Raw genomic sequence first — 12556 nt, 5'->3', positions numbered from 1 at the left:
TCCGCGGGCTCAATGATGTCAGCTTCTAGTAGCTTGGTTAGTTCATTTTCAACTTGTTGTTGAATGTTGATGGGGATGCCCCTGTAATGCTGGGCTACTGGAGTGATGTCGGGGTCGATGTGAAGTTCAATCTGTTTTCCTTTTAGTTTTCCTAAGCCTTTGAACAGTGCCGGGAATATTTGATCTATACTTGCCGTTGGATCTAGGTACTTGTGCACCATGAGGCGGTATAATATGTGAATGAGTCCCATCTCTATGGCTGACCGATAGCTCAAGATGCATCCGCTCTCGGTGGCGGATTCTAGCACGTGCATGGGGATGCTTTTCTTATGTTCCTTGTATTGGCATGCCATGAAAAACCCTTTGCAGGCTAGGGGTGTTTTTGAGCCGTAGGGATAGATGAGGGCTCGTGCTGGCTGTAGGCGAGGAGCGTTCGGTATGCTTCGGTATACTTCTTCGCTTATTACATTCACAGTTGCTCCCGTATCTATCAGGAATTCTGCAGCTGTTTGGTTTATTCGTATTCTTAGCATCGGGCTGTGTTCTTTGGCCATGTCATTCCCAAGGGCGTATAGATATCCCTTTTTCCGCGGTGCTTCTTGTTGTATTTCCGGTCTGCGGGATCTTTCTTCCGAGGATGCGCTTGACACACTCTCTGACTGTGATTGTTCTATGAGGCATCTCACATATCTTCTGGGTCGCCTCCTTGCTTTTGGCTGGGTGGTTTTGCTCTCCCTCCATTCTCTCCTCTCTTGTCTTCTTTCCGGTTGGTCATTGTGAAGACGGCGCCGTCCTTGTTCCTGGAAGTGGTGTGCTGCCCTGTTGTGGTGAGAGGGTAGGTATTGTTCTGGTTCCATCGAGGGCTTTCCATTTCTGCCGGCCCCTTTTATTTTGCTGCGAAATATCAGGCATACGGACTTGTAGTGGTTGTCGCCACCACATGCGGAGCATGTCTGTCCCATGGCTGGACACGTCCCTTCGTGTGGGTATTCATGGCCGCACCTGTAGCAAAACGGATCTTGGGCGGTTCTTGTCGTGCTCTCCAGTTTGTTGATGCTTTCTTGTTTGCCGTGTGTGATCTTTATGTCGTCCAGGCCTTCCACCTGCGCTGCTAGGGCGGCGTCGGATCTCGCTAGGTGCAGGATTTCTTCTAGACTTCTTGGCTGTTGTAGTAGTCGCTTCCGAAAGTCCGCGCTTTCGCACCCCACTATGATTTGCGACCTGAGGGCTTCCTCGTTCGAGTAGTTGTTGAAGTCACAGTGCTTCATTTTCGATCTCAGCCTCATGACGAACGCGTCTATGGATTCTCCTTTGTTTTGTTTGGTAGTGTGGAACACATGCCGTTCGTAGTCTACGTTTGTGTGAGGCGTGAAATATTCTGTGAGCGATGTCTTTAGCTTGACGTATGTGTCTATGGTGTCTTCCGGCATTTCCTCAAGGATATCTCGTACATTGGAACCAACCGCATGATTTAGAAGGTTTAGTTTTTGTTCGTCCTCCAGTGGTCCAGCTGCCTTCAGGCATACTTTAAAGTCTCTCAACCATCTTCTCCACCTTGACCCCAGGGTGCTTGTCTCTGTGAGGTCAAAATTTGCTGGTAATTGGGCCAGCAGGCTGCCCGTCATTTTTCTGTGCTGGGACGGAGGATCCCTCCTCTTGTGCTGGTGTCACTGGGACTGTGAGTGACACCCTACGGACTGGAGTCGCTGTGGCGGTGGGTGACTCCTCTCCTGAGCCACTCATGAGCTTGACCTGGGCTTGCCTGTCGTTCGCGAGTGCGATGGCGTCTGACCGCCACTAGGGGGCACTGCGTTGGGGGAATTGCTCTCCTTGTGCCAAAATCGGGTGTGGATGGCTGCGTGGGGCTCTATGAGGCCTTGTAGATGTGCCTCTTGCCTCGCGGTTTGCGTCGGGGTTCTTGCTTACCCTTTTGCGCAGGCGTTAGAAGTGGGCACACTGTGTCCGTTGCCGTCGGCGGGAGGCTAGCGCTCCTCGACCGCCCGGTGGTGCGATGCGGGGAGTCACTGCTCGACCCGCGGCGTTGAGATGCACGCCTGCCGGCGTCGATGCCGTTGGCGGGAGGGAGGTCTTCCCTTTCTCCCGCTCGGAAGGATGTTTCACGGGGAGCTGCGGCTCCTGCTCCACCCGTGGGGTGAGCGCTTCGGCGCCTATCTTCAACACGGGGAGCTGCGACTCCTGCTCCACCCGTGGAGTGAGCGCTTCGGGGCCTCTTTCTGCGGAGCTCTCACGCTCCGACCCCCAATCCTCTGGGCATCAGAGGGCTAAGACTCACGGGCGTCCGAGCGCTATGACCTGAGGCGGCGGGCACGGCGGGGCGCGTGTCCGCCTCGTCGCCAGATGTAATGTCCTGTATGTGGACCTCCTCACACGCGTTCCTTCCTTTTCAAATGAGGCGGACACGAGAGCTGGGGTGCAACACGTCTTATCTTTATTGTACAGCAATCCTAACTGCCGCTCTGCGCGGTAACCCCCTCCTCTTCCTGTCACGTGGGGCGCAGCCCACTCAATAACGAAACAAAGAGAGAGGACTGTTCCTCTCTTCGATATACTGGTGACGACACCACAATCACCAGGATAATATTGCTATAGAGTGATGCTTGCTAAACTAAACCAATCCCCTTCTTTACATGTCAGTGTGTCTGCCTGCATGACAAAACTTTTAAAGTGCGCTTTTTTTGCATATGTTTAGGCATTTGGCATTGATGGGCCACCTGGTGGGCAAGTAACGATCCCATCAGTGCCAAACACTTAAGCATATTCAAAATACAGGGCGCACCCGAGAGCAAGACACAAGTGCTGCCAGCAGCCCAGTGCAGGACGCTCTGTGCGACGTGTAATGGGCTTAAATACAATATAAACAAGCCCAATTACACGCGCACAGACGGTCCAACAAGCGGACAAAAACCGCGACAAGCGACCTCCAAATATTATAAGCGACTTTTGTGCGGCACAAATCATCGTGTGATCGCGAGATTCGTAGACTCTGTAGAGCTGGTGAGCATGGCCTTTAATGTTTGTGTACAATGCTCAGATGAGTTTCACCCGACAGGGTCTGTATTGTTTCTGAAAGCCACCGCCATTACGCCACCGAGCCTGTGTCCCCGTTCCTCCCTGACTGAATCCGGCGCCCTTGCGCTACCGGTGACGGCTTTGGGATCAGGCAGGGTGCGTCATGGCCGGAGCGCGCGCGCGCGGACGCGTGAGGAAGAACCCGGCCACTGAAGCACGTTGTCGACACCAGGCTCCCCTGGATAGCGGCGGCGATTTGTCTTCACGTGCACTCGGAGTCACTGCTAAGGGGCAGGGCTGGATATGGGTGGAGCTTTATTTACACACACGCTTCAGACCGAAGGCGTTCTGCTTTCACTTTAAGCTGCTGCTCCAGCAACCTGCCGTTGTTGCGGGATAACCTGCTCCTTCCTGTTTGCAGCAGCCCAAGACCTACTATCAACGGGAGTTAGACGATCACCAGCTCATGCTCCGTACACCGACTCCGTTAGCTGCGGTTCAAAATAAAACAGGCTGACAGAACAACAGCTGACTTTATACTGTGGGGAAAAAAAGGTCGAGCCAGCGGCCACAAACGATAAAGAGGCGTGCTGCGCCAGTCCCATTGTGCTATCGCTTTGTTTCCCATCACAACACGACCGCGAGGGTCACTGCAGCTTTTTCCAGCAAAGTTCCCCTACTGAGCCAGGGAAGAGGCAGCCCGAGAAGAGGTTGTGTACAACCAGGCAACCCGCAGAGAGGTTCTGGACAGTGCATCTGGGGGAGCAGCAGCACAATGACTGGTAAGTGCCCACTGCCCTCCGTCCCCGAACGCTCCTTCCACCTGACGTTTCCTGTTGGCGTTCCGGGGGAGGGAGGCCTGGCTCGGATCAGGTAATTCTGTCATAGCTGGACAGGAAGCCGTTAAGCCCTTCCTGCAAGGAATAACTCGCCAACCAATCCTGGAATTCACATGCTACCAGGATGAGGCATGCGCCGTTCTCGTTGAGTTGAGTGTGCCAGCACGTTTTATATAATAGCTTATTCAAATCCACATGTATAATTGGAAAAAGCAAACCTGCAAGCATCGTTCTCAAACAAGTAATGCTAATTTAAACAGGAGTGAGCGTGGCTGGAAACTATACCTCACAAATGCAAAGGATCGTCTCCCATTTGTTGCACACCTGGTTGCATTTTTATGTGGACTCCCTGCAACTTTCGAAGGTTGGATTTTTCTGTTTGCACATTTTATAATCAGGGCAGTGTCGCGCGCCGCATTCCCCTGTAATCGGGTCAGAAGGAAAGACGTTAAGAGCACGGGCGCCTTTGTTAGGCTGGTGTCGTGTATCCTCATGTGCTGCCCTGCCCTGCTAGAGTGGTTTACATTGTGCTCTGATTCTGAAGAGACCCTTAGAGGTCAGGCAGAAACGTTCTCCCCGAGGGCGCCAGATAGGGTTCGTGATAAATGACAATCATTAACTGCATACTTGCCAACATTCTGTGACCAAAAAGATGCAGGATTTTAAGTTTCAAAAATAATAATTCGCATAGCAATGGCATCACATGAAAATACAAAACATACATTGTTGGCACCATTGAAGCATTCTAAAATACACAACCCATCAAACAGCACAACGTGGAAATATGTTAAAAATGTATAATTCTGAATGGTAAGTTAACACCAAATTCTATCACACAGAAGGTAGTTACACAGAGCTGGTAGGCAACGTGTGCCACTGCTCTGTAGCCGCAGCATAGGCAATACATAGGTATTCCTCCAGTGTAAGTTGGAGACTGATACCGCCCTCAGTCTGATAGGCAGATGCTGTGTGATGGTTTTACTCTCTGCCACTTGCCTTCAATGGTGGTTCACCTTAGGGTTGTACCTGCAAGAGTGCAGGACAGTCATGTAGCTGTCAGGTCAGTGGATTGGTCTGAGCCCAATCAAAATAATCACCTACCTGCCTACTGTACAGACACATTAATAAGTTGCATGCTTTGTCCTGCAGCCTGCATTAGAGTCACATACATTACCTGCCACTGTAAAAGCAGTAGGATCTGTCACCCAATCTGTAGGCGGTAGGATTGTTTAAAAAGCAGTAGTCTACTGCCTAAATCTGTAGGGTTGGCAAGTATGTAACCGTATGATGCACTTTGGCAATATGTATTATGTTAATATGCTTTTTACAGTGTCAAATCACTAACGTAGTGGTTATCAAAGCACCTAGGCTTGTATGTGGAGCGTTTATACTTTTCCCACGCCAGGGATATTCAGTCTGATGGAGAAAGGAATGGATGCAGCGGTAGAGGCATGTTTTGTGGTAGCATTGGCATATGTCAGTACCTGTTAGGTGAACCATCGTTTTGGAAAACGGAAGAGGTGGATATGGCCCATAGTGTTGTGATAATTGGTTTGTGATTCCATGGCAGATTTGGAGAATTGTAAATGGTCTGTGCTCGTGCAAGCCTGGAAGTGTGGTGGCTAATTTACCTTGGCATCGCTATAGAAAGTACCCCAGGTTATACTCGGCAATGTTAATTTTTTTACTGCCAGACATAAACTGAGAGTGGCATAGTCAAGAAATCGACTGTATTTAAAGGTGAATGTTGTTGGTAAAAGAAATTAGTTGTCACAGTGCAGGGTAAAATTGAAAAAGCCTGATACCTGAATGTATATTAGGAGTTTGATGCTACACTTTATTTTAGTTCATAGTGAAATAGATTGGTATTTATTTCACATGAAATTGATAGTCCTCTTCCAAGAAGAGTAAAGCTATAGGGTGAGAAATCTGTGAGTCACAAAAGTACTGGTAGCGCATATGTCTTATGAGTAATGTAGAATATGGCCCCCTTCACATTTGTTTTATGTGCCAGTTATTTAAGATATTTTAGAACCTACCTTGAAAGGATTCTATAAGAACACTCTCTCAGCGCACATCTGTGACTCTCTCACCCAGGCAGCCACCTCCAACTCGGGAAGAAGCTGAAGACCTGTCTCTTCAGACCAAACTCCTACCTATTTATTTGTCCGCTCTGATTGTGTGTTCTGAGGCCACTCGTGGCATGGGGGTGTGCTCCAAGGATTCACATAAGTGTCAGATGATTCCATTGTTGATCAGTTATGCAGCACGTGCCAAAGCACTCCAAGTAGTAGGCAAAATCACAACCCAAATCTATGAATAACATGCCTGAGTCCGCCTTGCATGAATGTAGACCCTTGATCGCTGATTTACAAACAAACCTGTGCAGCAGGTGTCCAGTGCTTTACCCTCCGAGTTACTTTTTTCTGAATGCCCTTGAGAAGGACTAATTGCGATAAGGCTGTAATTGCAACCTTCTTGCCTGGTGGCCTCTCATGCAAACCCTGTAGTTTGGGGTGATCAAGCAGGAAACTTACTTTGCATTCAAAGTAGTGTTAGCCGTGGCAGGAACAACACAGAATGGGTCTGTTCTGTGTCTTAGTTGTTGACAAATTGCACATATATATTTACATGTTTACTTTAAACCTGAAAGCCAAAACGAAATACTACTCCTAATGATGGCAAGTGCTTCTCGTTTACGGACAGGATGTAGAAGCTAGGATGTGTACCTCCATGTAAAATCTGTTCCCCAGGACAAAGAGAACGGTGTGGTACCTTATGGGGCCAGGCAATGAAGGTGGCTTAAGTGGGTGTTCCCTATTTTCATCACGTGTCATGTCAAGGTTGTGTGGTAATTAGTATATATAGAAGCTGCACATTTATATTAAATTCGTTTTTGCAGTGCTTAATGATTTATATGTGTATGGAAATTGTACAGCAAATGATCCCCCCCCGTTTATGGTCTCTTGGTGCTGGAAAGGTGCCATTCATACTTAAGACTAGTTTTAGTATAAGAAAAGAGGATTAAAAACCATCAGAAAACAGCAAGGTCTTAAATCTTGTCCGAAGGAGCAAATGTCCCTTGATAGCTCTGATTGGCACGGGGACCTTGACCCCAGCAAAGAAAACGTGAGGCATTTTATTCTTGGGTCTGTTTCAGCCCAATGTCGGCTTTACAACAGGACAGAGAAGGGAGTTAAGCCAAACGTTTGTCCCTAAATAAAGAGACCTATATTCTGCTATTGGCCGTGCAAAGAATATTTTTATTTTTGTATTTTTTTTATTTGAACTTAACTCAGTTACAACTAAGTTTTGTCAAAACCTTCAACATCAAACGAAACTAGTTGAGAGGGGAGAGGACTAAATACCTCCCCTGGGAGCTGGCCAGGCCTCTTTGTGTCAGTAGGGAGCAAATTTCGTAAGAGATCTTTATGATTTTCTTTAAGCTGAGTCAGAGTCCAGGACCGAGCCGCCCTCAGGCCTTAGACGGTTTATCTGGTCAAACAATAGTTCGATCAGTTTGGCCAGGGCTTGGGTCCATCTCGTGTTCTCGCCAGAGATTAATCTGTTCCAGAGTTCATCCGTTTGAAATATCCACAGGTTTTCAGCCAGCGAGGGGAGGTATATATTTCTGTTTTCAGTCGTGTTAGGACACTCTATCACAAGGTGCTTCAAAGTCTCGATGGATAGTTCAGTTTTACATAATCAACAGCGCTTCTCGATCCCAGCTCCTCTGATTGTTATGATTTCTCTAGTTGGCAAAAGGTTGAGTCTAGCTCTCATGATCGAGTTTCTCAACTTTTATTTGGGAACTTAGTACAATATTTCAAAGCTTTTTTCACCTTGTTGAATGTTGGAGGTAGGTGGTTTAGAAGTTTATTCCCCACCGCTTTCTCTGTTGTCAGAATCAGTCCATATCTTCAGTTTTTCTTTTAATTCGGTCTGGATTTTCTTTCAGCTCTTTCTCACTGCATTCAATTTTAGCCAGGTCGTCCTTTCTGGCTTTTACCCACTTGTTCAGGGCCTCACATTTGCCTAATTCAGTTTCATCCTGTATGATGATATAGATGGGTAGGGTGTCTGCCATAATAATTCTTCTGTATAGGCGCATGGCACTTTGATCGACCATTGACGCTAGTGATATAAGCCCCAACTCTCTCCTGATCGCCGGCATAGCAGTGGATTTGGGTAGGCCTAAAACCGTTTTCCACAGATGACCTTCAAGTTTGTTCCAGGAGTTCCGCCGGAAGTATAACGAGGCCTCCGTTCCGTAGGTCAGGGCTGGAACAACTTTTGCATTATAGAATGTTATGGCCGGTACCAGAGATAATTTTCCGAATTTGCGTTCCACTGCTCTTGTTTGGGTGGTCAGGCTTTTTGCTTTTTCCCATAGTTGGTTTAGGAGACTCTTTTCTGATCTGGAGCTGTCCATTTGAATCCCCAGATATTTGAAACTGTTTACAATTTCGATTTTGGTGTTGTCAAGGTACATATTTAATTTCTTCGTAGTTATACTGGGGGCTTTCTCAAGCACCATGATTTTTGTCTTAGTTTTATTTAGTTCAAGGTGATTTTCTGCAATGTAAGACTCCAGATTGCGTAGTTTTCTTTGTAGGCCCACCTTCGTCTGGTCGATCACGATGACATTGTCTGCGTACAGTAAACGCGGGATCTCCGTTTTCCCGATTTTGGGGGGGAAAAGAACGAATTTTACTTTCGGAGAGTTGGTAGTCGCCTAGGAATGCCGTAAACCGGACCGGCGCCAGGGGGCACCCCTGCTTCACTCCTCGGTTAACATTGATCTCCTCTGTCAGAGCACCCTGGTAATTTAGTTTGACTCTTATTTTTGTGTGCGAATGGAGTGCTTTTATGGGATCCAATATTTTTGTCGGACAGGGCCAACATTGTAGCTTGAACCACAGACTTGGCCTGTCGATCTTATCAAACGCCTTTGAAAGGTCCACGAAGGCTAAATACACTTTAGGCGCCCCCTCTTTGACTTTTGCTTTCAGGATGTTTAGTACCATAAGATTGATTGAGGTGCATCCACTTTTTTGAAAGCCCGTTTGGAATTGATCTTTTGACTGGCTGTCTGTTTCCCATGCTCGAAAGTGCTCAAGGAGGCGGGTAGCGTATAGTTTGCCTAATATGTCTAGGAGGGTGATAGGCCTGTAACTCGCTGGTTCTTGTCTCAGACCCTTTTTGTAAATCGGGACTATCACCCCTTTCTGCCAGGATTCAGGCACCATATTCGTTCTGCCGCATTCTGCGAATATCTTACTGATCATTTATGCCCATTTTTCAGGAAACATTTTTAAGACCGTATTTGTGAGTCCGTCAGGACCCGGGGCTCTGGATGATATCAATTTCCGAATGGCTGCTTCAATGTCTTCTGCGTTCGAAAGATCAACCCACGATGTCGACGGGCTCTGCTTTCTCATTTGTGTGTCGATGTTGGACCTTCAAATTCTGTAGTGAAGTATTGAATCCACCTTTCTTCGGGTACTGCGTTAGACAAAGATTGGTGTTGAAAGGTTTCTTTGTTTATTTTTTAGCCCTTCACCTGGAAGGATAGTAGTAAAGGCAAGTAGTTCGGTCTTTCTTTCTTGTCGTTCTGGGCCTGATCGATTGCTCTCTTCTCCCAGGTGTGTTTGATTTTCACAATATCTTGTTTAGTTATCCGTAGACGGGTCTGTTGTAGGTTTGTCTCAAACGTCCAATCATAAGTTCTCGATATCGAGAAGCCAGTACAACGGAGTAGATTAGGGTCACGATGGATGGTTTTTTGGACCTTAAAACCTATCAGCCCGTGCGTAAGACCATCAGAAACGAAGATATAGTCCAACGTTGCTTTGGACCCGTTGCGTTCCCACGTGGTACTGTTCGTTTGGTTGGGGAACAGAGAAGCAACATTTTGAATACTTCTTACTTCATTCCAGGCTTTTCCACTCTCAATGGTGGGATCAACACCTCCCCGGTGCTTGATGGAACTTTGTTTGTCGACCAGAGCCTCAGTACATTTTGCATTCAAATCGCTGCAAATGATAAACTCGATTTTATCGAATTCCGTATACAGCTGGTCAATCGTTTCAGACATATTGTTGCAGAAGTTTTTTATAGACATTCGCTGTGGGTTCCAATAGCAGTTCACTATGGCCACTGTCTTTTGAAAGCCGTTTTCCATCTTGGCCTTTCCCTGGATTTGCGAGGTCAAGATGACCAACATTTCGTAGGACTGTTTCCACTTTCTTGGTTCACTCAGACCCGTTCCTGTTTTTATTGCGGTTAGCAGACCCGACGACGGTCTACCTAGCAGGCCTTTGACTGCGGGAGAGATCATCACTGAGAACCCGTCGGGCACTGGTTGGTGTAGAAGCCAGGTTTCTTGTAGGCATAGGATGTCATAGAAACCCAGATCGACGTCTCCAGGTATCGTGAGCTGCGAATGGCATCTCGTATTCCATGAGCCCAGAATATAGGATTCCTTTATGGGTTGCTCGCTGCTTTTTTCACTGGGATCGTTGAAGTCTGCACTCACCGGTATGTGCTTTATTTTGTTGCTGCGTTCAATCTGTTGGACTCGTAGAAAAGGCACGTTGATCACTTCGCTCACATCAAAAACTGATGCGGGAGCGCAGTCTCTTTTGGCTCCTCGGCAAAGAGTCGGGGAAACTTGCCTATTGGATGTCTCACTCTGTACCGCTCCACCTGGGGGGATACAATCCAAAATGGCCTGGAGGCAGAGAAACATGTGCAGAATTTCTCCTCCACGTTTCATCTCCTCTTGACTATTGTGCAGCCCCATGAAAATGACTTGTAAGTAGGAGCAGGGAAAGAATACGAAGGTATAGAGAGGGAAGTGTGTTCCTTGAAGCCTTTGAAGACGACCGAATGCCATGTTTTGAATGAGCAGCAGGTGACTGAGAAGCTTGCCTGGAGCTCGCAATTCTTCATGGGATAGGATTTGGCATCCGCAGCAACATATTTTTTGTGAGAAATACAAAAAATAATTTTTCTTTCAAGTGAATTGCATTAATCTATAAATGAAAGGGAGTGCCACCTAACATAAAGTGTCCCACAACGGGAAATTGGAGAAAAAGCTGTGCAAATGATGTAGACACATGGACACCATACCAACGTATAGAGAAATAAAATACAACTATAGAATATGAATGGACCAAAAATCACACCCGATGGTTGAAAAATGAGCATATTGTAAATCATTTGGTATATGCGAAGAGTAATTTTGAAACTGTGCGTGGAATATATTTGTCAGTATACAAAGAAGTAACAGTAGAAAACGAAGGACATTACCAAACCTAGTTAATTATGCGATGTTGAGGCTAGCTTGTACAGTAAGGCATAGTTCCATGTATTATTGTACAAAAGCTAGGATTTTTAGGCACCCAATGTTTATCAAATTTGATCCAAGGAATTCTGCCAAGTTTCCACCGTGCAGGTGAGTGATTGCAAGGATCAACCCTTCTTAAAGGGCAGATAGATGTAACATGGCAAACTGAATAGTGATCTGACAATATTTCCAGGGTGGTTGGACGAGTAAAGCATCCAAAGGCGTGAAGCACCAAGGACACAAGCTGTTGTTTGATACTCTAGGGTCTGCCATGAGGAAGGAGCAGGCAATGCTCTTAGCTGGTTGGATAACTCCATGCACCATCATACAAAATGGATCAATGATTTTGTGAGGGAGCAGAGCATTTTGGACTGCCACTCTGTAGACAAGGGCATAGCTGGGACTGTGAGGGAATTATGGAGGAACATGCAGCGCTGGGGTAACGCCTTTCAGCGAGCCCATTTTGAGCAAGTGACTGCAAAGAGATCCTGGGGCCACATTCAGTAGTACATTGTCGTAATCGAGATGGCAACTGCAGTAACGGTTCTGTGAGAAGTCGAGGAAAAAAGGATACATTTTCTGCTAGACACTCCACATTAACTTGCAGAGCCGATTGGAGCCGACTGTCTAGTTTCAAATAGCTATTCTAATAGATTTATCTCGATTGAGACCACGACCCATTGCAATTGACCAAAATGAATGTTCCCAAAGGCTACGTTCACTGACCATGGCATTAGTTCTTGCCCCAAATTTTGAGTGAGTTTGCACTTGTGTGTGGTGTGCCGAATGGTATGTTTAGTACTGAATAGTTGGAAAATATAAAGTGTCCACACTATGGATACTGAAGGCGAGCGTCCCCAGATAGCACGACCCTCCCCGCAATGAGAGGCAAGAATGGACTCTCCCACGAATGGGAATAAGGCTAGGACCAAGTGCGGATGAGTTTAAGGGAGGCTTTATCCAAGTCAAAATAGGGCATGCAAAGAACTCTTCAAACTCTGAGAGCGCTCTGTCTGACAAAAGCAAAGATAGGCGTTTTTATTTACAAAAAGCGTCATAGGCACCTACACACTATAGGGGGCACATGTACATGGGGATTGGATGGCGTCGACTAACTATATGTGCAGCCGTGATGCGTCTCGCCGTGGTTGGTGGACACCGCCGGGTGCCAACGTGGGGTGGGCAGGTCAGCTGGGGTCATCCGGGAGGTGCTGTCCGGTCAGGCGTGGCCAGTGTCATTGATGGACGTCTTTCTTGGCTTTCTGCCCTAAGGGCCAGGCACACCCCATTCATTCAATGCTGCAATGTCAGTTGTCCTGTAAATCCTACAATAGGT

The 12556-nt window shown here is 47.0% G+C and overlaps 1 protein-coding gene across 7 annotated transcripts in view; it reads left to right on the top strand.

Moving 5' to 3' along the window:
- Nucleotides 1–3175: 3175 nt before the first annotated feature.
- The window catches only part of STAMBPL1 (STAM binding protein like 1), a 580481-nt gene continuing 571100 nt past the window's right edge, over nt 3176–12556 (top strand). For 2 of the 7 annotated variants that reach the window (XM_069611270.1, XM_069611271.1), the window contains exon 1: nt 3176–3812. Coding sequence is in view for 2 of the 7 variants with exons in the window: in XM_069611268.1 (XP_069467369.1) it covers nt 4162–4233 (72 nt within the window). In the remaining 5 variants the exon portion in view is untranslated. Of the gene's footprint in view, nt 3813–3885; nt 4234–12556 lie in introns of those variants that run through there. The other 5 variants (XM_069611273.1, XM_069611272.1, XR_011268690.1 and 2 more) reach the window with 4 other exon arrangements.

The sequence above is a fragment of the Ambystoma mexicanum genome, chromosome 8 (assembly GCF_040938575.1).
Source record: "Ambystoma mexicanum isolate Mex_15411 chromosome 8, UKY_AmexF1_1, whole genome shotgun sequence".
NCBI classification, from domain to species: Eukaryota; Metazoa; Chordata; class Amphibia; order Caudata; family Ambystomatidae; genus Ambystoma; species Ambystoma mexicanum.
The sequence above is the reverse complement of the archived record's forward strand: the minus strand, read 5'-3'. Positions and strand labels throughout refer to the sequence as shown.